General features: G+C 42.9%; 2 protein-coding genes across 5 annotated transcripts; one reads left to right on the plus strand and one right to left on the minus strand.

Moving 5' to 3' along the window:
• Positions 1–668: 668 nt before the first annotated feature.
• FBXO45 (F-box protein 45) lies at positions 669–8,733 on the minus strand. Of its 4 annotated transcripts, none has more exons than XR_012787995.1 (4): positions 8,370–8,733; positions 7,090–7,446; positions 5,662–5,921; positions 669–1,280 (listed from the first exon to the last, which is right to left on the minus strand). XR_012787995.1 is itself a non-coding variant. In XM_075570260.1 (4 exons), the coding sequence occupies exons 1-3, from the start codon at positions 8,643–8,645 to the stop codon at positions 5,736–5,738; spliced, it is 819 nt and encodes a 272-aa protein (XP_075426375.1). In that variant the 5' UTR covers positions 8,646–8,733; the 3' UTR covers positions 669–1,280; positions 5,702–5,735. The 4 variants fall into 4 exon arrangements, 2 of the variants coding, with proteins under 2 accessions (XP_075426375.1, XP_075426373.1); XR_012787994.1 differs by having other exon boundaries at positions 5,530–5,921; XM_075570260.1 differs by having other exon boundaries at positions 5,702–5,921.
• A 143-nt stretch (positions 8,734–8,876) lies between these two features.
• Positions 8,877–17,661, plus strand: WDR53 (WD repeat domain 53). Its single transcript, XM_075570257.1, has 3 exons — positions 8,877–9,039; positions 13,832–14,326; positions 16,511–17,661. The coding sequence occupies exons 2-3, from the start codon at positions 13,847–13,849 to the stop codon at positions 17,111–17,113; spliced, it is 1,083 nt and encodes a 360-aa protein (XP_075426372.1). The 5' UTR covers positions 8,877–9,039; positions 13,832–13,846; the 3' UTR covers positions 17,114–17,661.
• The last annotated feature ends 9,027 nt before the right edge of the window (positions 17,662–26,688 follow it).

The raw sequence follows: 26,688 nt of genomic DNA on the forward strand, positions 1-26,688 counted from the left end.
TCCTGTATTTCTAAGGCAATATAAGAAGCCAACGTGAATACCCTGGACTAAGCCAAATAATTTAGTCATGATCTTTGTATCAACCCCATGGCAGCCATAATGGCCATGAAAGAATGCATCATGCATGCCTTCATGGACACTATGGCTTCAAGGGTGGCTAACCATTTTTTTTTTAATTGGGAAGGAAAATGCCTGATATATTGCATTGCAATATATACCTGGCATCTTCCTTATCCTATGGTTAACGCGAGCCAGCGTTCCATTCAGTTAGCACGCAGTGTTAGCCATATGCAAATGAGCGAATTAACGGAAGTTAGTTTTGCATGGCATTATCTTTATTAAATGGTGGAAAAACAACATCCGTTATGGTTTTTAGCGCAAAAGAGACTTCTGAGGACCTACCCCATAATTCCTTCAAAAACATTAAAAAAAAAAAAGTTACAGGACCCGCTGGCTGCACAGGGGTTTTAAACTACTCAAAAAAAAGACAGATATTTCCTAGAAAGGTGATTTATGCTTTGACCGTGTGAATTATCTACATGTTGTGGTTAGTACAGGAAAACATTACTTGGTAAGCTTTGAGTAGTAATGGGGTCAACACTCAAACAAGTCACTCATCTGTCGCACCTCAGCATTGCTAGTGTAAAGTAACAATGACACAGTTTCAGTTCCTTTAAGAGCAGAGTTTATTTTGATAATTTAACAGCGATTGAGGCTTCTCCCGGGAATTACAAAGTTAGACATCTGGTTGTGCGGAAGAGACTTGCAGGCCTCAACCTTCCACTTGTGTCCGTGCAAGATACAGTCACAATGCAAGCACTGCTAGTGAGGGACCTGAGGTTATCACGGAAGATTAGAAAGAGATACAGGCCGTACGTACCAATTTAGCACTACTTAATTCCAGTGATGTGCTTAACTCTTACACTAACAAATTGGCCAGTAAACCCTCTGGTAGCATAGGGGTTAACCAGTTAGTGCACACACCTTCTCTAATATTGAGTAATTAATGACGGCAAAAAAACATTTTGCGACTTCCCTTGAAAAAAAATGTGTCCCTTTGTTTCCCATAAGAAAAAAAGTTCTGGCTTAGTATATTGTGGAGTTCATCGATCGTCACCAAAAAAAAGCAGATCCCCTCTGGCAGGGAACAGGCTGGACATGGAAATCCCCGAGTAGAAATGATAGTTCTGGTAAACATTCTTTTGCTCCCGTGTTGGGCTGCCTTCATGAAAGCGGCCCAGTGGTACCAGTAGCTTCTTAAATCCAAGACTTGTGGACTGCTAGTTACAGTGAATAAAGGAATTTGTCACGTTAGACTACAATTTCCCATTACAAAACCAGCCATGGCCATGAAAATGTAACAGCTAAGACACAGAATGAAGAATACGTCATTATATAGAGCAACAGAATAGCAAAATCTTTGCCCCAACAAATTTGCTTTCTGTATATTTGATTCTGAGTGTGAGTGAATATACACACACACAGATTTAGAATTCAGTACTAAAAGGAGTGGCTCAGTGAGTAAAGACACTGACTGACACTGAGATTGCTGCAGGGGAGCATGGTTCAATTCCCGGTGTCGGCTCCTTGTGACCTTGGGCAAGTCACTTTATCTCCCTGTGCCTGAGGCACAAAAAACATAGATTGTAAGCTCTACGGGGCAGGGACCTGTGCCTGCAAAATGTCTCTGTAAAGCGCTGCGTACAATTAGCAGCGCTATACAAGAACATGCTATTATTATTATTAAAACGGCCACACCAGGAATGACCAGTGAGTTTATGGACTCTATATCTTTCATGATATACATGTTCAGAGTATAGGAAGCATCGCTCTGCTGACAGTACGTTTAGCAATTAATTCCCGATATCATGATTATATAAAAGAGACGGAGGACGTCATCAAGATGAAAAGGGAGAGAAAGACACATACACTGGCGTTATCAACTTTTATATAATTAATAGGGGTAGAGAGGCATTAATTCACACAGAGTGAATGGACAGAGTGCCCTCAAACTTTAGGGATGTCAGAAAATGATTGTATTTAAAGAGCCAGCAATGCCCTTGGGATTAACCCCTCATTGCCAGAGGCCTGCAAGGCATTGCTCCGCAGCAAAGGGCTTTAACACACGAGCAAATAAGAAGTTCCCTTTAGGTTATAAAAACACAAGACGCAAATAATAAATACACATTAACATCCCACTGGGGAATCGTAGAGTATCATTGACTGAGCCTAATAAACCATTGGAGGTGCTGTAGCGTGGGGAATAGCTTCAGTCAGCATAGGACCTATAGCTATAATTTCTCAGCAATCCTGATCCATCATCACAAACACTCGTTTATATATGGAAACCACCCAGTTTGAAGCAAGTGCCAAGGTACATGTCACCTGAAATCACTTAACACCATCATATTTTCACTTTTCAAAATGTGGGCCTGGTAGCCCTACTTACAGCAACACCATATGAGGTAAGTGATCTACAGCTTCCACTGCTAACTGAAGCGAAAGTGGAGGCTGTACGAGTGGTGGAAGGAGCCCAAGCACACAAACAGAAAGCAGCGGAGTGAAAATGTAGACTGCCGTGTTTATGTGCAAGCCAACGTTTTGACTCCATATTATATCTTCAACAGATATAAACACAGGTTTGCCAATACAAGTCTGCTGCATTACTTTTTCAGGAATCAGAAACATTTCTATTCCCTCTGTCAGCAAAGGGCTTAATGTTGCATGCGGAAAAATATAGATCTCCAACATTTATAAAGCAGCATTTGCAATGGTGGCCATCTTTAAAATCGGCCCTCCAACTATTATCCTCCAGTTATCTTTGGCCAAGATAACTGGAGGATTGCAAAATGACGTGTATTTTCAAGGATCAGAGCAAAGTAAAAAGAAATCAGAAACTGGACTGCTGCTTTAACTCTAAACAGCTCATCAGGCTGCCCTATCTGTTCATTATTTCTGGCCAGTCACAAAGCTTTCAAAAGCACCTGGACTTCTACACACTGCAATTGCCCTTTTCTGTGTTGAGAATATATTGGTATGGAGAATATCAAGACTATGACACAACAATCAGTAAATATTACCATGCATAACGTATTCAGGGGATAATTAGATTTATCAGACATCCATCTGATGCTTACTGTTGAGTGATGGTGCAACACTGGACTTGCTTGTGTGCTTTTCGTTCTCATTAAAACATTTGGCTTATACCCTTTTCAAATTTGTCATTTATGAGTGCTGGGAACATTATAATGTGTTCACTGCACTTGCTAATCATCCAAGATAATAACCACTTCCGTACCATGATAATACTGGAGGCCTTTAGTACCATTTATGAATATTTAAAGGTTGCAATAATTGATGTTGCATATAAAGCACTTCATGTATTTGTCCATGTTGGGTACAATGGCTCCAGTTGATCTATGAATTGTCAAGCATTATAGGATTTTACAGATGGCCTATTTTTCAAATAAATAAATTAGCTTTATCAATGTCTACAAAAAAAAACATCACACGGACCAAAATTCACCAAATACTATGTTTACATATTGACCAGAGATACTGCTATTTTGTGTTTGCAACCAATTAATTTCTCCATTAACACATTATCGGTGGGGATTTGTTGATCTAGATTTTTTTTTAAATTTGTCCACATGGATTCCCCTATTCTTGCTTAATTACCATCTTCAGGTCAGATTCAGTATGGTAATAACACCACGCACCAAGGTCTGTTGTGGGTTAACCCACACAATTCAGCATTAACTGCTACTCAATTCAATGTAAGCTCGCACTGTATTGGGTGCTTTAACCTGCAACAGACCTTAGCAAATCACCTCATATGCCTCCTACACTATAAAAAAATTCAGTCCCTTCTAGGACCACAGAGTACTAATGGCAATGACATGTTTAAGGTGTTAGTCCCTCCTAGCACCAGTGTACTAATGCAGGGAAATGTTTAAGGGGTTACATCTGGGTGATTGAAGCTTTTTAAATTTTTTATTTTAAATCAAATATGTTCTATACGTATTTTTAAATCATTATTTAAAGTTAATCTGTAAACATAATGAGCTGATACTTCGGAAGGGTATGGTTTCCTCTGGCTCCTCCCTTTCATCTGATGTCACTGTGTTCAAAAAGAGTTTGCATAGGCAGAATTTCCCTCCTTCCTGCTTATATTTCTTAGATCTCACATAAGGAGAGGTTGGGATAAGGACAGAAAAAGCTGACAAATACTCACATTCAGAATCCCGAAAGAAATGCAATTTGTAATACATTTCCAGAGAATCAAAAGCAGCCTAATTTTTGCTTTTAGCATGGTTAGGTAAATTTATGATATCCAATTAGGCCAGCCGCGGGGCATTACATCTTTACATGGAATGGGCAGCCTCTTAGCAATGAAGAACGTGGAACTATTCAGTATCGGAGGGACCCTTTGTTACTTTATAATGCACTACAGTATATCAATATAAACCATAATGCTTATAGGAGATTGAGATGCTGATAACATTTTCTGTTCTTATATGCCACAACATTTAGCATTGTAGGAATACTGTGCTGGTTAAGCCAGTGCTGTTAGTCCCAGTTTCAAGTGCATGTTTTGCTGCACCGTAGCGTGACAAGCCGGCATTTAGGACGACAAAATGAAAGTCTATGGCCGCAACAGGAGATACCTGAATTTCACAGTATTGCCATTCAACCTCGACCATAATGAGAATTGCAGTACAGAGTACTGGGACCATATTAAGAAAATAAGGACTGAAATCTCATTAGGGTGGCAATACTGAGCTTGTGCCCTCAGCAAATTCCTGGCAGTCATAACAAAAAGGAGCCAAGGTGCTACAAGTAAAAAAAATAAAATAAAGTGCCAACCAATGTCCCTTTGTCCTGCCATAGCGGAGGAAACCTCTGGCAAGAAAATACTAAAAAAACTGTGGATTTTTTTGTAACTAGGCTGCAGTTTCAGCACATTTTATTTAAATTAAAAAGTCCCCTCACAGAGCCCCAGCTGCTCATATTAGGTTGTCATCAAGGATTCAGTCCTATTTATCCTTTACAGAAATGGAAGGCAGGGGTGGAGGCTGTGGGTTTTATGGCAAGGGCTGGGTTAAAAGAAATAAAAACAGAGCACCCTGCAAAGTGTTTTCCCCCACTCATAGTTTTGGGGAAAAAATAAATAAATAAAACCCAACTTTGTTTAAAAAGGTAATGTATACCAGTTAAAATACATGTTTAAAAACAGCTGCGTGAATAAAACCTCACAGAACTCTGGTCCAGGGCATTTCAAATAAAAATAATTAAAAACTAATTCCGGACTCTGAGCTCTTGTCCGAAGAAGGGAGGCAAGGAGAGTCAAAAGCGCTGCTCTGCTCATCCCTGCTTCGATGTGGACCACAGCGATTAAGCGCTCGAGAATGCGCTCTCTCTCTCTCTCTTCCCGCAACCACCAAATCAACACAAAACCCACTAATGGACAACAAGACTGGAGGAAAAAAAAAAAGACCCTTAATCTCCATTCATATTGTAACGACCCACTTAGTCGTTCTTGGCGATCCTGCAGGGTAGGAGGGGGAAAATCTTCCAAGGCTGGGCGGAAGGGAGGAATAGTCCCCTGGTCACTGTGGTACTTCAGTTCTCTGGTTACCCACAGTGAGGAGACGCTCTTACTCTGGTTCATGCTTTCCGCTCCCTCACATGCACAGCGCACCTCAGGCTCATCCATAGCTGTATCCCAGAGATGCTCAACCATCCAATGGTTTTCCAAGGTAGACCAAAGTCACTTCTGTGTTGCCGTACACTGCTGACACTGCTGGGTACAGGCAGGTCTTTGGCAGTCCCCGGAAAGCCACCCCCAAAAACTCGTAGCCACGTTCAAAGGCCAAGGTCTTATCCTCCATGTCTAGGATGACTCTGATCCTTTCGCCTATCTGTGATGGGGAGGAAACAAAAAAAAATGGTCACTCGCTATATCCACACTATTTTGCAACAGCTGTCATCAAATGATCCAGAGTTTAACTAGTAACAACATTTTATAAACGATTGACCACTGAAGGAATGCATTTTAACTAAATTAGGATGTTTATTGCTAACATGTCAGTCAATCGTACTAAACAGGTGTGCGTTTGTATATTTATTCGCTTTTCATTCATTTGTTTTCAGATAGAAGTAAACATGGTATCAGTAGTTTGTATTCAATATACAACTGTACACAGAATGGTAACAAAATAAACACATTACATGCAGGAAAAAAATAATGTAACTTCTGTGTTCTAGTGCATGTTTACCATTGCAATAGTGCAATTTATTCTTAAAATAACCATGTTTCTATGGATTGCTTAATTGTATCTGGGACAGCATGAGAACTGAAAAATGTAAACACTTAAATTAGGACAAGATAGATGTAAGAGTTTTGGATTCAACACAATGAGTAACTGATCCTAACATTACATCTTAAATGATTTTTATTACGTACCATAAGCCAGGGGTGCGCAAACTGGGGTGCGCAGTGTTTACAGAGGCCCCACACTCTTCCCCAAAGGCATTAAATGCAGGGGAAGCGGAGGTCTCTGTAACTTCCCTTACCTTGGCTCAGATGGCTTCTGGCAACGCAGCGGGGTCACGTGACGTAGTGACGTCAGAACGCCAGAGCCAAGGTAAGGGGGGTGGGCGCGAGGAGGGGGGAGGGGGAAGAGCCAGCAGGGGGGCGCAGGGGAAAAAGATTGCGCACCCCTGCCATAAACCATGTGCAGTGTGGTTTTTTTTTTAAGCCTATATTTATGTTTTAATACTTGCTTGATTAATGTTCAATCATGCTCTGATATAGATGTTAATTCCTAAAACTGCAGACAACGGATTTGTTCTACCCTGTTTTTTTAGTTTTCTGCTCTCAAATTAAAATAAAATTAGATACATATACACATAGACACACAAACACACACACACACACACACACACACACACACACACACACACACACACACACACACACCTAAAAGACTCTAAATAGAAACAAACTTACCACGACTACTTGCCAGCACAACCTCTCCTCTGCCAGGAAGGGGAGAGCAGGGTTGAACGCATGCGTTGCTCACTCACCTGGTATTTGGGTGCATTGTTGCACTGTGGGAAACTCCCATTGACCTCTCCGTTATGTAGCAAATTGTTATCCACTAGATTCCAGCCCCAGCTCTGGTCATCACTGCCCAGTAGCGCCACGTAGCCCTGGCACTGCATGGGAGCCCGTTTAGTAGCGATGCCGATCACTGCCACGGTGCCCAGGGGGCCCTCCCACCACACCTCCCAGGCGTGTCGCCCTTCGCTGAAGCCTATCTTGGTCCGTGCGCCGTCGGTGCTTTGAGCTATGGGATTCCGGTGGAGCGTGAAGCCGTTTTTCTTAATGTAGACATTTCGAGAGCAATCGCTGGAGCTGAAGCCGTGCTGGAAGGAACGAACCTGCATTTAGAAAGGAGATGCAACCATTAATGGTTGCCTACATTAACATTGTGAGCTGACAGAACAGTATATGCGCGTAAACTTTACTTAAAGCAGCAGTCCAAGTTGCCGTCTTTCCCCCCTTTAATATATGCATCAATACAATCCACACAATAAGTAATTAGCTCCGTTCTCCTGTGATCAATCGGCGAAGATTGATCTCAGGGGTTCACTAAATGACTGTACAGGAGTATTGACTCAGTATCTGTGACTTTGTAAATCGTTGCTATAGAAACAAAAAAGGAGTGTTACATTATAATACATTAAAAATGTCAGAGTTGTTTTAAAAAAAAAAAAATACTACAAGTATTTTCTCATAGTACAAAACTGACTTATTAAAAAAAAATAAAAACACACGTAGGATATTGCTTGGCTGCAGCTTTAAACGGGTGTTTCCATGTGGTAGTGGCATCTAAATGAGTAACCTCCCTCCCCGAGCCGACAACCTACTGACAGCTTCCTCTCTCACCCCTCGGATCTGTCAACCTGACAGCCTCCTCTCTCACCCCTCAGACCTGTCAATCTAATGACAGCCTCCTCTCTCGCCCCTCAGACCTGTCAATCTAATGACAGCCTCCTCTCTCGCCCCTCAGACCTGTCAATCTAATGACAGCCTCCTCTCTCGCCCCTCAGACCTGTCAATCTAATGACAGCCTCCTCTCTCGCCCCTCAGACCTGTCAATCTAATGACAACCTCCTCTCTCGCCCCTCAGATTTGTCAACCTAATGACAGCCTCCTCTCTCGCCCCTCAGACCTGTCAATCTAATGACATCCTCCTCTCTCTCCCCCCTCTGACCTGTCAACCTAATGAGTCTCCTCTCTCCTCACCCCTCCCAGAGCTGACAATCTAATGACAGCCGCCGCCCCCTCTCCCGGGCCTCACCTTGGCCTTGTAACTGGGCAGATTGCACAGCACGTCGGTTCTCAGCGCTTCGTCGCTAACAGCCCGGCCGCACAGGCTCCTCCACACGTCGCTGTTCTCATCCCCGTGCAAGCAGCGGTGCCAGTGTTTACAGACCAGGCCGCAGCTGCGCAGATCAACCAGCTCCAGGTAAGAAAACACCAGCTCTAGCACCCGGCTCGGCAGCCTCCCAGAGCCCAGGCCCGGAGGCGGGGGAGGAGGAGGGGGCAGAGGAGGCGAGTGGGCCGCCGCCGCCATCCCCCCCGTGTCACCGGTATCGGCGCCTCAGCGGCTTCCACACACCCTCATCTCCCAACAACGTGCTGCGTCACTGGCGTACGCGCGGGCTTCCAACCAATCGCTGGTAAGAGAACGCGCTCGCGCAGGTTCCAACCAATCACTGGGAAATGATGGATTAGCTCAAGATCTTTCAACAGCCAATCAGATCGGAGAGGGCCAAGCAACAGATGCGCTCATTACGTAACAGCTCGCTGGCCAATCACCAGCACAATTGTCCACCCCCACCTTCTGCACAAAGACGCGTTCATGACGTGACGGCTATCCACGCGCCAAATAACGACCAATTAGCGGCGGTGGCGCCCTCGCGTGAGAGAGGAGGAACGCCACCATTGACGATGACGAGCGGTGTGAGGTACTGAGTTGATATGGAGCCGGTAGCGCCTGGCTCACGTAGGCCGCGGGTCAGCCTCGGTGATGTTGCGCCGGTTCTCCGGTTCCGCTTAGAGCAGTGTGTTGTCAGGCTTAATTTTGAGGGGCTTCACATACCTCAGTCTCCCCTTTAGGGCCTTTAATGTAGTCCTCCTCCTCCCTTCACCGCCCCCCGCCCCCATGGAACCTTTGTTATGGGAAGAATGACAAGAGCATGTTCAAGATGAAATACCTAAGATATTAACTTAATAATGTTTATAGTCATTTTCTCCCAATGGGAGTCAAAGCGCTTCACAATTATATATCACCAGAGAGTATGAAGTGTGTAAGGCTGCGGCCCCGCTGGCGCTGACCGTGTTCATGCTTGAGTGGTGACATCACCAACTCTCCAAGCATGAGTGCGGTGTCCTGTGAATTTTGCGAGCAAGCATGGGAGGCCTAGTGATATCGCTTCAAACACTTTTTTTGACTTGCCAAGCGGCTGCATCCTCGCTGGCACTGAACGCGCTAATGCTTGAGTGGTGACGTCACCAACTCTAAGGCCTCGGGCATGGTCAGCGCCCCGTGCTGAGGCGCGCTGGTGCTTACCAGTGAGCCCCTACAGCCGCAATGAGAGCGGCTTTAGTAGGGGCTCGCCTACGCTTCCGGAAGCGTAGGTCTTATACAAATTTTAGATTTGGCGCTCGTCGGAGCGCAGGGCCGGTCACGTGAGCGGTTCGCCCAATGAGGGCGAACCAGCTCCGTGAAGTCACTGGCCTGCCCCCTGACGGCGCTTGGACCAAGGCCAGGGAAAGCACCCGCTTTCCCTCAGCCTCCGCGCGCCTCAGCACGGGAGAAGGCACCCTGGACGCAGCCTAAGGCTGAGTCCCCGCTGGCGCTGAGCGCACTCATGCATAGAGCATGAGCGTGATGAATGGATGTAGTAGGGAGCGGGAAACCGTATAAAAAGAGAAGGGAAAAAATAGTACAGCACTGTATGGCAAAATACACAGTTTATGAGCAATAATCTGCACACATTATACTCGCAGGCAGTGAGTGAGAGCATGTCACACAAAGTGTGCAGGAACAGTGGTCCCACGTAGAGGAACCTCTGAGGACCAGGTTGGAAGGATAGGGTGCACTAAAGTAGGGAACGAAGAAACACCATAGCGCAGACTGTATAACAATTTAATTAAGTTAAAAGCACTTCACAAGTGCGCACTTACAATAAAACAGTGAATATCAGGCAATTAGAAGCTGGGAGGTTCAGGCAAGATACAATCTCACCGCTCCTTCCTCTCCAGGGATAGCGCTTGGTGGGAGTGGGGACGCTCCGCCACTGGTGCTCCTAAATGCGGCCGCAAGAAACACCAGACAGCTGGGCGTCTTTCCGTGTCTGCCTCAATTCGACGAGTTTCGCTAGAAAACTAGCTTCGTCAGGAATCTGGCACCCTATCCTACACTTACACTTAAATACAGGTGGTCCTATCTTCATTGGTGGTGTATCCTGATCTCTCATTGCGCAAAATGTGTGCGCTGCGTGTCAGACCAGTAAACACGGTGCTTCACGATACACAGCCAATCCAAGATGGCCACCGTCAGGACAAATGATTGCAAACCTTTAGTAAAACTCAGTCAGACACATTACCTAATGTCACAATGCACACCAAGGGACAACCAACAAACCCCCATGAATTTTAGACATAGTATTGAAATACAGAAAAAGTAAAACATACATTAAAGTATTTAGCACAGACTAGGAAGTGCTTACAAATCTACAGTGTATTAATTAGTTTGGCCAATGCAAGTAAAAAACAGTATTTATACAAATGCAATGAAGATAGGACCACCTGTATTTAAGTGTAAGTGTAGGATAGGGTGCCAGATTCCTGACTAAGCTAGTTTTCTAGCGAAACGCGTCAAATTGAGGCAGACACGAAGCAACAACGTGGAGGAAAGACGCCCAGCTGTCTGGTGTTTCTTGCGGCCGCATTTAGGAGCACCAGTGGCGGAGCGTCCCCACTCCCACCAAGCGCTATCCCTGGAGAGGAAGGAGCGGTGAGATTGTATCTTGCCTGAACCTCCCAGCTTCTAATTGCCTGATATTCACTGTTTTATTGTAAGTGCGCACTTGTGAAGTGCTTTTAACTTAATTAAATTGTTATACAGTCTGCGCTATGGTGTTTCTTCGTTCCCTGCTTTAGTGCACCCTATCCTTCCAACCTGGTCCTCAGAGGTTCCTCTACGTGGGATCACTGTTCCTGTACAATTTGTGTGACATGCTCTCACTTACTGCCTGCATGTGAGTATAATATGTGCAGATTATTGCTCATAAACTGCGTATTTTGCCATACAGTGCTGTACTATTTTTTCCCTTCTCCTTTTTATATGGTTTCCCGCTCCCTACTACATCCATTCATCACGTTCCAAGGGAAACGAAGACTTTCCTTTTTTGCCTAGGTTGAGTGGGTAGATTTCATATATTTATCCTGTCGTCTGCATTTTTGTGGGTAACTTTATTCATTCAGTTTTCTCGATTACCAGTAGGTGTCACCATTGTATTGTTCTCTCCTGTTCACTGTGTTATCATCTGCACTTGAGCGCCAGTCCTGGTTATTTTTTAGCTATAGAGCATGAGCGCCGGGTGTCCTGCAACTTGCGCGCGCAGCAGGGAGGAGGGAGGGGGGGTGCAATTGCGGGCTATATGAGCAAGCGGGAAAGTTAAAAAAATTTTACAAAAGCGCCGAGCGTGTGCCCGCGCATCGCGTGAGCGGGATCTTGTGATATATATACACACACACACACACACACACACACACACACACACACACACACACACACACACACACACACACACACTCTGTCTCTCTCCCTCTCCCTCACCAGGCAGATCCAGAATCCCAGGGCCACATAGCAAGGAAGAGACAGCACACTCAGTAGTATCAAAAAACGTGTATTAGAAGAAAACTGGCACATTCACTGACGTTTCCGTCCTAGAAACAGGACCTTTCTCAAGGACTCCCTTGAGAAAGGTCCTGTTTCTAAGACCGAAACGTCGGTGAATGTGCCAGTTTTCTTCTAATACACGTTTTTTTATACTACTGAATGTGCTGTCTCTTCCTTGCTATGTGGCCCTGGGATTCTGGATCTGCCTGGTAAGGAGTCTATTTATACATACAGTACTTCCTGTATGGGTCAAGCACCTATTTTTTTGCTTTGTGTGTGCCATCTGCCTGTTTTTATTTATTCATTTATTTATACATACATACATACATACATACATACATACATACATACATACACACACAAGTAACCGCGCCAAGCACCGCCCGCTCAGCGAGCACGACATTGGGGGGGAAGTGTGATTTTTAGGAAGTGTTATATACTCCGCTCTATAAACAAATGGGGAAAAAACGAGCCCCCCCAATAGCACATTTTTACAAATAAAGGAATGGAGGCTCCAGGATTTTAAAGAAATTATATAGCTTTTCTGTAGTCACCAGGGCTATTGCAGTTTGGGGGGATTCACAAAGCTCCGATGACCGGTACCTGCTCGATGGGCATTGACCGCTATTAAAGTAATGGTGATTACCTCCGGTTCAAGCTTATGTTACTCCTGATCGGTGCTTTGTGAATCGTAGCACGTGACTCTTGTTAACCTCTTTTCAGCCAGAAGGCTCAGAGCGGCAGAACACTGTGCCTCGGCCACCGAAGAGTAAAAAATCTGATAACTTTTTTTTTTTCCCCGCAAAATTTCAATGGTTGTGTATTTGATCTTTTGGTGTTGAAGGGATATACAGGAATATATTAGCTCCCTATAGACTCACAAAAATAAGTCTAGTATAGTTTAATATTAAGATCCAACGATGGTTTGAACCTGCAGTTTGTGTTTAATGAGAATAATTTCCATGGGCATACATAACTCATTAACTGCCAGGGGCAGCGGAACACTCCAATGCAATGTGCTGATGGCCACTCTGGCAGTGAAACGGTTAACAGCGAGCAGCTTTTCATCTATTAATAAGCTACCTGAATGTTTCCTGTATGGGACCATCACACCAATACTTTTGATAATGTAACATTATGTAAATTCAAAGATAAGTGTCTATTTACAAATAAGCAACGTGTTAGCCCATTGTGGTATGTTAAAGATTCAAACAAGTAATTCCAAAAAGCGCATGAATATTCAGTATTAATAAAGGATGGGTCCCCTTACCAAAATCACCAAGGCTAAGGTGAAAGATATAATCTTTGTACATTTAGAGGTACAGTTACTTTTGCTGTTTAACTAGTATATAACAGGAATTGAATAATGAAACTATATATAAAAGTACAAATAACACTGGAAATGTATTAAATATTTTACCTGCAAAAAATACGTTGAGGTATATCCAGGGTACAACATAAGTTATAAACCTATTTAAGGTATGAATATCACCCGAGGTCTTCGATGCTTGGTTCAAAATATAGTTTTTAACAGAAGAACTTAAAATTAGTCAATCTTTGTCATTTAAATATTGTCATGCCATCCCATTCATCCACAAAAACACTTGGCAGAAGCAAAATGCTTTTGTTAATGTTGCAAGTCATGCACCGCGTGTTCTTTATAATGCAGAGAATTGCTTGAAACCCATTAGGCCTGCTATTTAAACTACTCCTAATGATCACAATTCAATGATCTGAGTAACAATGGCATCTGCTTCACGTAAAATAGGAACCATGAAGAAATTGCTAGAAAGGTACGTGAAAGGATGAATGCTGAACAGATGTTCTCTTTTTTTTTTTTTCTTCTGTAGATCTTGAGTGGAACAATGGCAGCAAAGTGGGCCTGTGGCCATTCAAACACAGTGCTGAGTTTGGCTGTTAGCATTGATAGAGTGGTTGCCTCTGGAGCAGAGACAGGAGAGCTCACTGTTTGGAGTGAGGAAGGATGTCCGTTACAGAAGTTGCAGCTGGATGGTGGAGAGGATGTAACTTGCGTAGCCTTTTCACCAGTTTGCTCCACCAGGTTGTACGTCTCTCACGGGGAAACGCTGAGTGTACTGGATACTAGGACATTTAGAGAGCCAGTGGAGAATTTCAGTGTGAACAAAGAGGAAATCAACTGCATTTCTGTTAACGAAACAGACAGCCTCCTGGCTGCAGCTGATGATTCTGGGGCAGTCAAGGTCTTGGATCTGGAAAGTAAAAAAGTCAGCAGGACCCTTCAGAGGCACCTCAATATCTGCTCAGCAGTGGCTTTTCGTCCCCACCGGCCACAGAGCCTTGTGACATGTGGACTTGACATGCAGGTAAGTGTATTACATGGAGGCGCATATAAGTTTACGTATGTCTTATAGGATCACAAGAACGTTCTGATTTTCTTGTACTGCGTTCTTTCTTTTAACGAAATAGAAATGAAGTACATGTTGTACTCCTGTTATAGAGTTAAATGGAAACGAAGATAATGCTGAATTGTTTTACTGACTTTCTGTTGGATTTAACTGAAGTAACTTTTGAATAAAAAATAAAGTTTTTATCAATGCACTTTAAATGTGGCTACATATGCCAACAAGATACAGTATATTTAAAAAATGTCAATTTTGCACAGTGGGCTTGTTTGATAATGAGGCTTGGTTGAACCAACAGTGGGTGTGGTTTAGTTGATTGCTTACCTAACACACCTGGTTAGTGTGTGTGTCCCTCTTTAAAACAGAGGCTTGTAACAAATCCTGAGAATCCTGATCTGTGTGACCTGTATTACTGTTTGATTTCACACGCTGTTTGTATCAAGTGTGGAGTTAGAACCAGAAGGAGTTGGAACAAGGAAGGGGTGAAACAAGATATAGTATATTGAAGTACAGGAAATTCTTAGTACTTATAACTCCATAGTTGCAATAATGAGCAGGATTGAAAATGCTAATCAATGCACATGTTGCCACATTGGAGCAGCTTTTCCAGTGAGCATACCGCTGTGAGAAGTGTGAGCAGGTGGTCTCTTTTGGAGTCTCAGATTGCTGATCTAAAGAGGAAACTTGCAATATTGAGGGACATTGTCAATCTTGAATGGAGGTTAATGCTCACTGGGCAGGCCTTGTCTGGGACCAGTGGTGCAGATGGTGGAGCTGTGTGAGGAACAGGTAGGTAGCTGGCTAACAGAAGGGGAAGCAGGGGGATGAGGAAAAGGCAGGTCAATTCTGAGCTTACCCATCCCAATAGATTTGCCACATTAGGTGAAGATATTGGGAGTGTCGGGGCAGAAATGGCAAGACTGGGGGACACTTATTCCTCTAGCACCCAGGGGAATAGTTCCTCCAGCACAGAGGGGGACTCGGGATTCTCAGAGACCAAGAAAAATTGTGGTGGTAGGGGACTCCATAATTAGGAAGGTAGATAGGGCAATCTGTTGCCGTGACCGCATGAACCGAACAGTTTTTTGTCTCCCGGGGGCTCGAGTTTAGCACATTTGCAGATCGGGTAGGTAGGTTGTTGGGCGGGGCTGGGACTGACCCTGCGGTCTTAGTACACGTTGTCACCAATGACAAAGTTAGAGAAAGATGGAAGACCCTAAAAGATTTCAGGGATCTAGGCCGCAAGCTTAAGGCAAGGCCCTCCAAGGTAGTATTTTCTGAAATACTACCAGTGCCATGCGCTACCGCAGGAAGACAGGCGGAGATTAGGGAGGTTAAAGCATATTTTTTTTTTAGAGCAGTGGGACTCCTTTTCTGAGAGGTGCTATTTTTATGGTAGGTATGTATTGCACCATAATGAAGAGGGATCTGATTTGCTGGGTGGGGATGGGAAAAATGCTAGAAAAGTTGGAGATTTTTTACCTAGGACTGAAGGGGAAGGGACAAGAAAGAGATGAACTGAATAGATGGGGAAATAGCAAGGGATCATGGAGGTAGAATGGGGGCAAGTGGGAGTTTGGCAAGCGGGTAGACACCCATATTAAATACAGATACTACAAAACTTCTAAAGAATAAACCCAATTGAAGTAGAAAGACAGGAGCAGATAAAATAATAGTACAGACTCTACTATGTAACTGTTTTCTTTTTAAATATTTGTATTTTATAGATGTCCTTTTATTCAAGCCTAAATACAAAGATAATATAAATTATTGTTTGATATGCACAGATGTAGCAAGAGATTCTGCTTGTGCTTGTTAAATGCTTGCAGTATAATAAATTCAAGGTTAATTCAGACTTCAAACATACATACTTTTACTTTTTTACTTTCCGCCTCTTCACCCACGGATGGGTATAGGCGACTTCCGCAGAAAACTTCACTTTCAAAAGATCCATGGAAGTTGTTTAGCTGGATATAACCAAGGGGACGCTTGGGCCAAGGGTCGGTAGAGCCCATTTTGTTAGAAACGAGGGGCACCACGTGAAGGCAGGGTTGCCAGTTGATAATGAGGCTCTATATTCGCATCAATTATCCTTGCCCCCCCCCAAACATACATACTCCTGATTCGTCTGCTTTATCCTTTTAGGTAATGCTCTGGAATATTCAGAAAGCACGACCCTTATGGATCACAGATCTTCAGCAGCTGGCACAAGAGGAAAATGATGTGGAAGACCATCAATCCCCAGGACAGCTCTTTAATCCTCCGCTGGTTCATTCACTCTCTGTAGCCCCCTGCGGAAACATCTTCTGTTGTGGAGCAGAGGATGGTAAAATCAGAGTTTTTCAGGTTACCGGCACCAGATTTGAGGACCAGTTGTGTTTTAAAGGTCATATACAAGGTGTGTCTCAGGTCCATTTTCTAGACCAGGAACTGAGCCACAGCTGGTTAATCTCAGGAGGGAATGATGGCAGGGTGTGTCTCTGGGATATTGACAGAGAAATGAGACAGCAGCAGAAACAGCGACCTTCAAAGCATCACTGTCTGAAAAAGTCTGGGGCAACCTCCTTCAAGACCAAGCTCTCCGTCCACCAAACGACTGAGGCTGCTCCCAGGGTTAGCTCCAAGCTAACTATCGAACATGGGGAAAAGGTGAACTGGCTCATAGGAGCTGAGCTGCAGGGATCTAGAGTAATCCTAGTAGCGGATCCAACCAGCTCCATATCAGTGTATGAGCTAGGAGAACTTTAGGACAGATAAGTGTTATTCTGCTTTTACATTTCAATTTGCAAAGTATTTTGAGATGCATTTAAACACAAGGGAAAGCACAACCAAGAGTGATTTGCAGTGCCTTGTGTAGAACTGTGCTGCAGAGAGGGGGGTCATATCATTGAACAAATCTGTACTTCTCTAAATAAAACCTGATGGCTGCAAAAAAATTTTTCCTGTTGCAGTGGAAACTAGTGAGAGTTATAGCCTACACAGCCGTCAAATCTTGTTTTTGCAGGGTACATTTTTGGGAAAGATGTAAAGTTATATTTTCATCGAAGGCTCGTCTTCTAAGGCTGTGATTTATACCAAAAAGTGCCCGGAGCGATGCCGTGTGGCGCCAAAACAAAGAGTATCCATCCATGGAAAGTGTTTATAGCTATGGTGACGGTCGCGCCGCGTCATACTGCGAGAGACAGTTGAAGAGGTTTACAAATTTGTTTTTAGGTAGTGTTTTTAGGCAGCCGTCCAATCATATGGCCCAAAATTGTAACCAATAAAAATGCACAAAGTTTGCATTATAACATGTTCTTTCAGACTACATAAAGTTTTTGTTTTGTGAGAAGACGTATTCTACATTGATAATTAAAGAAATAATTAAGTCATTACTTAAGTTACATCATTACATTAATAATAAGTAGAAATATGGACAAATCATCTATTGAAGAGTTCATTGGGTTGGTGTTCCAAAGGCAGGCATTGTGGAACCAACAGTTAAAATCAGACAGGGACAGATATCTGCATGTGCGCTTGTGGACAGAAATTGGACAAATAATGAATTTAGCCAGTAAGTACAGGTAAACTCCGTTATAACGCGGTCCTCGGGGTCCACCCCGAGACAATCGCATTAGTAACGGGGTCGCGGGGAAAAAAATGGCCGCCGCATCAGCGCATATTCACCCCGCGGTCCCGGCTTCCCCCTGTCACCACGTGACAGGAGATGGGAGGGGGGATAACTTTGTGAAACTATGCGCTGTCTCCGGAATACCGCTCCCCCCCCCCCCTGCCGCAGCACAGGGCCCCCTCGCCCCACCGTAGCGCAGGGTCGTCCTGCCACTCCGCCGCAGCGCAGGGCCCCACCACCCCCCCACAGCACAATGACGCCCCGGACCGTACCGCTAACCTACCCCCACCTACCTGCCCCCCCGCGCTGCACCGGGCCATCCCACCAGCCCCCGCAGCCATCACCCCCCTCCACCGCAGCACCACCCCCACCGGCACGCAGCGCCCCCCCCCCCCCCTGCAGCCACATGCCTCACCAATCATCCCCAAGGTAAGGCTGATTTATGTATATGTGTGTTGGGAGGGGGTGTGTGTGTGTGGAGTGTGCAGTGTGAGCAATGAGCAGTGTGTGTCAGTATGAGCAGTGTGCAGTGTGTGTCAGTGTCAGCAATGAGCAGTGTGTCAGTGTGTGCAATGAGCAGTGTGTGTCAGTGTGTGCAGTGTGAGCAATGAGCAGTGTGTGTCAGTGTGAGCAATGAGCAGTGTGTGTGTGCAGTGTGCGCGCAGTGTGTAAAAAAAAAACGAATCGCGGTATAACGAGGCGTGTTATAACGGGGTTTACCTGTAAATGTGTTCATTGAATATGCAGTGGTGTGAAAAAGAAAGTACACCCTCTTTCTATATCAACTGTTCCTTAGCAGTTCTAAAAATTAGGTAAATACAACCTCAGATGAACAACACGACATATTACACCGTGTCATGATTTATTTAACAAAAATAAAGCCAAAATGGAGAAGCCATGTGTGAAAAACTAAGTACACCCTTACTGCTTCCATAGGAATTATGATGCTAAGTAGCAGACAGGTGCTGATAATTAAATGCCCTTGATTAATTGATCATCAGCAAGTGTGACCACCTCTATAAAAGCCAAAGTTTTAGCAGTTTGCTGGTCTGGAGCATTCAGGTGTGTGTTAACACAATGCCAATGAGGAAAGACATCAGCAATGATCTTAGAGAAGCAATTGTTGCTGCCCATCAATCTGGGAAGGGTTATAAGTCCATTTCCAAACAATTTAAAGTCCATCATTCTACAGTGAGAGAGATTATTCAAAAGTGGAAAACATTCAAGACAATTGCCAATCTTCCCAGGAGTGGGCGTCCCAGCAAATTCACCCCAAGGTCAAACCGTGCAATGCTCAGAGAAATTGCAAAAAAAACAAGAGTTACATCTCAGACTCTACAGGCCCCAGCATGTTAAATGTTAAAGTTCATGACAGTACAATAAGAAAAAGACTGAACAAGTATGGTTTGTTTGGAAGGGTTGCCAGGAGAAAGCCTCTTCTCTCTAAAAAGAACATGGCAGCACGGCTTAGGTTTGCAAAGTTGCATCTGAACAAACCACAAGACTTCTGGAACAATGTCCTTTTGGACAGACGAGACCAAAGTGGAGATGTTTGTCCATAATGCACAGTGCCACGTTTGGCGAAAACCAAACAAACCATATCAGCAAAAACACCTCATATCAACTGTCAAGCATGGTGGTGGAGGGGTGATGATTTGGGCTTGTTTTGCAGCCACAGGACCTGGGAACATTGCAGTCATTGAGTCGACCATGAACTCCTCTGTATACCAAAGTATTCTAGAGTGAAATTTGAGGCCATCTGTCCGACAGCTAAAGCTTGGCCGAAATTGGTTCATGCAACAGGACAATGATCCCAAGCACACTAGCAAATCTACAACAGAATGGCTGAAAAAGAAAAGAATCAAGGTGTTGCAATGGCCCAGTCAAAGTCCAGACCTCAACCCGATTGAAATGCTGTGGCTGGACCTTAGGAGAGCTGTGCATAAACGCCTGCCCACAAACTTCAATAAATTGAAGCAATGTTGTAAAGAAGAGTGGGCCAAAATTCCTCCACAACGATGTGAGAGACTGATAAAAGTCATACAGAAAATGATGACTTCAAGTTATTGCTGCTAAAGGTGGTTCTACAAGCTATTGAATCATAAGGTGTACTTGGTTTTTCACACATGCCTTCTCCATTTTGGCTTTATTTTTGTTCAATAAATCATGGCAAGGTGTAATATGTCGTGTTGTTGTTCATCTGACGTTGTATTTAACTAATTTTAAGACCTGCTAAGGAACAGATAATTATGTCCTGATATGTAAAAACATAGAATTCAAAGAGGGTGTACTTTCTTTTTTACTTGACTGTATATTACACATAATTATCATAGTAATGAATATTACGTAATCATTTTATATATTGCAGTTTTTTTGAAAATTACATAAATGTGCTGGCCATTAAAAATCTAGACAAAGCAACACTGGCCGCAGCGGAATTTGTAATGTAATTGTTGAGCTAAATAACAGTTATTGTGCTCAATAAATAGATTATTAAATCTCATGTGCTCTCTGTTGCTTTTTCTTATCAAGTATATTGGATTACTAACAGTAACTGTATCCCTGATTTCATGTATTTATTTAGAATCATGTATCTTTTATTTACTGTGAATTAAAAGAACCGCTTCTGTCAAAATAAAGTGTGAAAAATATATAAATGACTGAAAATTTCATTTTTATTATTGTTGCTGAGGTAATGAAAAACAAATGGAAGAACCTTCGGGATTCCTTTCGGTGTGAATTAAAAAAAAACAGAAGGTGCCACATTCTCGGGACCGACGACCCAGCAGTCAGGAATTTGTCTCTTGTTGGCCTTATTTTTCCCAACTGCCATTCCTCAAGGACCAGATTACACCTGCGCTTACAACATCAAACCTAGAGCATGTACCTATTGTCCAGAGTGACAGGGCCGCATCAAGTGTTGTGATTGACGACAGTGAATTAACAAGTTCACCAGAACCTCCAAGCTAAAAAAAAAAAAAAATGCCAATAAAGAAAGGACATGATGTAAAAAAAACAATTATTGAGAATGGAGGTGCGGAAATATGCATTCATGGAGAGTCGCACGTCAGTGCCACTTGCTAGAAATGTGGATGTAGATTTCTATTACAACCTTCTACCACATATATTTTGCTATTGAAACCAATGGAGAATTTACACCTGCTGCACAAGATAACAGACTTTGTAATTGAAGCAATAAATGAAAGTCAAAAAAATAATTGTTATAATCAATGTGTTTTTGATTTTGTTATAGTTATAATTGTTAAAACCATTTGATAATAATGTTCTTGCTGTTTTTAAAAGTTTTATATATTTATAAAAATGTCTTTGGTTAAGTATGAAAGCTTGTGTATCATATAATAAAGACTAAACTTTATTGACGTTATGTCATATAACTAAAAAGTACATTGCCATACAAAAGTATATTGTCATACATACAGACGTATATAAATTCATGCCAGTCAAATATTCAAATTCACGTTTTATTACATCCAATAAAACACTAACTGCATTGCTTTTTAAACCACAACAAAAAAATGAAAGTTTATTAGTATACATATTTACAATGTATCTTGCCAAGGTAAAGCACCTTCTGTATTGAAATAATTTTTGAAGAAATCACGTTTTCGTTTAGCAATTTGAGTGGCGGGATTATTTGCCCTATGCCTTTGACCCAGTGTTAAAGTTACAGATACATGATCGGACGGTGTAACCTCACTTGTTCAATCCAAATCTATAACAATATTGTGTACTACAGTGACGCATTTCAATATTTTCATGGCATTTGGTACAGATGTTTTTATAGCTTTCAATAGTATACTGGAAAGACAGAAGACAGAAGACAGAAGGGCGCTCGCCTTTAGATATAACCAGAACAATAGCCCCACCCAGTGGTGGATCTTCAAAAATAAAATGTAAATACAGAAGGTGCAAAGCACATAAAAAGTAAATAGTAAAACTGTCACCTACTCAACCTTCTAAAGGAATAGCTAGGTTCCTCAATAATATGGGTAATCCTAACAAAAACGTGAAACAGACCCCCTGAAAGAACACTTACAAGCGTACTGTCATGCAGAACATCAAAGCAGTTTCTTTGGTGGAGGCAGTCTCTCCTTTCTCCGACGCTGGACCTTGCCACTATACATCTTGCTGAACACCCGTTCCACATTGAGGCAGTGAGATAAGGATTTGAGGGAACATGGACATGCTGTAAGAGTACGTGTCTTTATTCTGATTTACACTAGCCACCTCCCCAATCTCTCCTTTCCCCAGAATAATAAAACAATTTCATACACCCTAGCAAGGAATAATTAAAGGTTCAGTCCCACCAAGCTGGTGAAAACTTTTTTTTTTTTAAAACAACTCATAGATTCAAACCCTATGAGAGTAACTGCAAATGTAATTTAGAGTGTAAACTATGATTGTATTTTGGTTTTCTCCTAGAACATTGAATTTCAGCGTATCCTCTTCTTCTGCTTACAGTATCTGTCTGATTAATGACGGTTTCATAATTATTTTGCCAAGAGAAAAACAAAGGGGACTGACAAACAGTCTTATCGAATTACATTAGATAAAGATTGTAAAAAATAAATAAAGCTTTAGTTTAATATGGAAATGTTGAACATTTAAAAAAAAAATACTTTCAAATGTTTATATGTTTACACTTGTCTAATGTGTTTAATGTGTCAATCAGCTGTGTTTTACTTCTCAAACATTGTCATCAGTTCACTTTTGTTAAAGAAAGTACAGTAAAAATTTTTTTTATCTTTACTAGATCCCGATATACGCTTATCACATGCTTATTGTTTTACAATATTCTCTGTTTGACTAATAATTGAAATGTAGGTTTCAGGGCCCACAGTCTTAAAACAGAAGCGATTAGCTAAAGGTTGTAATAAATCTGCACAGCACCTGGCACATTTTGTTTATACAAAAGATTAGTCCGGTATACAGTAGGTGTATTTTAAAACATGGTTTTTAATGTTTCGTTTTTTTTATTGGTTTTTAAAAACATTAAACAACAACATTACATTACAGAAAAAAATAATGATATACAATAAAACATAGTATCAATAAACTTTTCCCATTTTTTTTGTTTCAAACTTTTTTTTATTGATTTTTTTGGCAAAAGTAACATGGCAAGAATTACACATTTGTCAATGGAATGAGATTAGTATTTCTTTCATAGAGAGCTTTTATTCTCTGGTTGGGAGGCTGATTCCGCCTCCAGTATCCTACAGTTTACATATAGCTAATAGGGTTCAAACCACTTTTTTCTTTTATCATTCGCAGCTCCTTGCTTTTCCAAGTTTAAACTAAAAGATGGGGAGAAAAAGAGAGAGATATAGAGAGGAGAGAGGGGAGAGAAAGACAGCCGTGGGGAGGGGATGGGGGATCGGCTCATTGGGGGTGGGGCAATCGGGAAAATTAGAATGGGGAGGGGGGAGAGACTCCTTCCTCTGGGTCCTCCATCTGCACCCTCCTCCCAGCTCAGTATTTTCACCTTGTGGGCCTTCATGTTTTTCTATTATTCCTTCTCACTATCAATGGTAGCACCATGCTTCCCAAGTCTTATTGTATTGTTCCATGTTTTGGTTAAGAAGAGCTCATAGATACTCCATAATCCTAACCTCGTTGAGTCTTTTAATTACTGCTCTCTTGGAGGGGGCTTTGATTTTTTTCCAACACGCAGCTATAGAGCAGCGTGCTGCTGTTAGTACAAAATAAATAAGTTTCCTATGGGGCCTCTGGAGATCCTCTATCGGCTTAGCCAGCAAGATGGACAGCGGGTCCCTCCTCACCTCCACTCCTGTGATGTCCAGGATCCATTCTTGGATCATTATCCAAAATGTTTGAATCTGTGGACAAATCCATCAGATATGCGCCAAATCTCCTTTCTGACCGCACCCCCTCCAACAAATATTGGGTATGCCAGGGAAGATCTGGCTCAGCCTACTCTGGGATAAGTACCATTGAAATACAATGTTGTATTTATTCTCTTTTGTTGTTGTGCAAATTGATGTTTTGGCTGCTGATTCTCAGATATTCTCCCAGTCGTCTCTATCTATTTCCACATTGAGGTCTTGGGCCCATTTTATCATATTGTTAAGGTTGGCGGCTGCTGATGACACTGCTATCCCCGTATAGATTCTTGAAATCAAACCTCTCTGGTAAACCCCTCTTTCACAGAGTTTTTCAAATTTTGTTAAATCGGGGAATTTTGTTCTTAGTGAAATTGCTGATAAGGCATTTCTCATCTGTAAGTAGCTAAATTTCGGGAAATCTTGGGTTTGGAATTTCTTTTGGATGTCTTGGAATGACAAAATCACACTTTTATCCACAAAGTCCGCTGCTGTTTTAATGCTAACATCCCTGAATTGTTTGAAGTCTTTTGGGGAGCAACCCGGGGGGGAATTCCGGGTTGCCAAAAATTGGTGTCAGCAGGGAAGGGGTTTAGATCAGATTATATTTTTCTTTATTTTTAGACCATATCTTCCAGGTGCACCTCATGGCTCCCAGGCCCGAGCCAGCCATACCCATCTCTCCTCCCCCCCCCCCACCCCCCCGGGAGCACAAAATCACGGGGAGGGCGAGAGGGGCAACGTAGGATGACTCAATCTCCAACCAGCAGCAAGACACTGGGTTATTGTTCCAGACCACCGCTTGTTTTAGTTGAGCCGAATAGTAATATTTAATAATGTCTGGTACACCTAAACCTCCGCATTCCCTTTGGGCTATCATTACCAAAGTAGCCACTTTAGACCTCTTATGCTTCCATATAAATTGGAAAATCCGATTTTGGATGTTTTTAAGTTCCTGAAGGGGAATATCAATTGGCAGGGTCTGAAAGAGATATAACAGCCTTGGAAATAAATTCATCTTTATTCATGCGATTCTTCCTAACCAGGAGATTTGGAGTTCTTTCCATCTCTGAAGGTTTCTTTTGATTTTGGCGAAGAGGGGCGGGTAGTTACTTTTATATAGAGACCCGTAAGAGTTTGTTATTTTAACACCTAGATATTTGATTTCAGTAGAACTCCACTTGTAATTAAAATTTGCTTGAAGCAGTTTAACTTCTAGAGCCGAGAGGGTTAAATTTAGGGCCTCTGACTTGTCATTGCTGATTTTATATCCTGAGATCATGCCAAATTTGTCTAATTGAGATTGTAGGTTTGGGAGAGAGGTCAGAGGATGGGTCAGGCTTAGAATTACTGCAAAGTACTACCCCAGTACTCTATGCTGCTTGTGCCTGCCATCACATGCTGTGCCTGCCTGGACTTCCTCTGGGACCCTTACTCCTTTGGATTACCGGAAGACTGGGACATTCCTCCTTTCTTTACTGAGAACAATTCCAGACGTGTATACGGAAAGAAGCCTGGCATTCGGCAACTTCACCTCCGCTGCTGAACCTGCCGCCCAGTAATCACATCCGCAACCTCACGCTTGTAGTGAGTTATTGATAAATGGATTGTGGTCCCCCGGTAAGCAGCTAAGGTTCACTGCCATACACAGGACCTTGTCATCTTTAATTTGGGAACTCTGTTCACACTGCTTTTTTGGACTGTCCTATCCTTCATTATTACTATCACCTGGAGGACTTCTAGTGCCCTTTTGTTGTGGTGCCTCCTACCTGGGACTGAAGGACATCTGCGGACAACCCCCGTTGTGTGACGAGAGAGGCTTCCCATTCTGACTGGTTCTGCTCCAGCGTTGGTAACATATGTAATGTCATATGATATGCTCTGTTATCTCTTTTTTGATGTACGCATAATACCACCTTTTTTTTTATTTTTTTAAATATTTTTCCTTTATTGGTGTCAGACAGCGTATTGGTACATGTTATAGACATTGAAAAGCGAACCAACACAGGGAATACGGCGCGGTACGTGTACAAAGTATGTGAGAAGTTGTAGACACACAATAGTCCATTTTCCTATTTTCAGTGGTGAAAAAGAGGGGGGATGACGAAGGAGGGGTGGATAGTTGGGAACGACTTGGACAAGAAGAGGAGAGGAGGGGGGGGAGGGCGGTGATGGGGAGCTTTGGGGTTCAGAGGTCGGGGGGGTTAGTCCTACAGTGATGTATATGTGATAGTCAGGGAGTCTGATCCTGGCCAAGGTTCCCATGTTGAGTAGAATTGCGGCATTTTTTGCTTCAGCATTGCCGTTAGTCTTTCCATACCCATAATTCCATTTACCTTAGTGATTACCGTTCTTCTAGATGGGGCTTTGATTTTCTTCCAAGCTGCTGCTATGCAGCATCTGGCAGCCTTTAGGATCGCTGTCGTGAGCCTAGCTATAGGGGTGGGGAGGTCATCAACTGGTTTTCCCAGCACGTAGGTCAGGGGGTCCAGGGGTATCTCTACATCCAGGGTCTCGGTCAGAAGGCCCTGGATCCGGGTCCAGAATTTTTGGATCTCCGGGCATGTCCACCAAATATGGGACATGTCCCCCCTTTGACCACATCCCCTCCAGCATTCGTCGGGGGTGCCTGGGTAGATTTGGCTCAGTCTACTCGGGGTCAGGTACCAGTGAAATAATATTTTGTAAATATTTTCCTTTGTGACGGAACAAATTGAAGTTTTGGTAGCTGCCTCCCAGATATCCTCCCAGTCCTCAATATCTATGTTGGTGTTCAGGTCCTCGCTCCACCTTTGCATATATGAATGATTAGGGGTGGGCTGGGCCGCCTCTAGTGTTTTGTATATCTCAGA

Source organism: Ascaphus truei, chromosome 14, assembly GCF_040206685.1.
Source record: "Ascaphus truei isolate aAscTru1 chromosome 14, aAscTru1.hap1, whole genome shotgun sequence".
Lineage (NCBI taxonomy): Eukaryota > Metazoa > Chordata > Amphibia > Anura > Ascaphidae > Ascaphus > Ascaphus truei.

What these genes read in the sequence shown, in the direction of transcription:
- FBXO45 (XM_075570260.1), bottom strand. Translation starts at nt 8,645, where the DNA reads ATGGCGGCGGCGGCCCACTCGCCTCCTCTGCCCCCTCCTCCTCCCCCG. An exon ending in TGCCCAGTTACAAGGCCAAG is followed by an intron (nt 7,447 to 8,369) that starts GTGAGGCCCGGG and finishes TTCTAAATGCAG; the next exon opens with GTTCGTTCCTTCCAGCACGG. An exon ending in ACAATGCACCCAAATACCAG is followed by an intron (nt 5,922 to 7,089) that starts GTGAGTGAGCAA and finishes TCCCCATCACAG; the next exon opens with ATAGGCGAAAGGATCAGAGT.
- WDR53 (XM_075570257.1), top strand. Translation starts at nt 13,847, where the DNA reads ATGGCAGCAAAGTGGGCCTGTGGCCATTCAAACACAGTGCTGAGTTTG. An exon ending in CATGTGGACTTGACATGCAG is followed by an intron (nt 14,327 to 16,510) that starts GTAAGTGTATTA and finishes TTATCCTTTTAG; the next exon opens with GTAATGCTCTGGAATATTCA.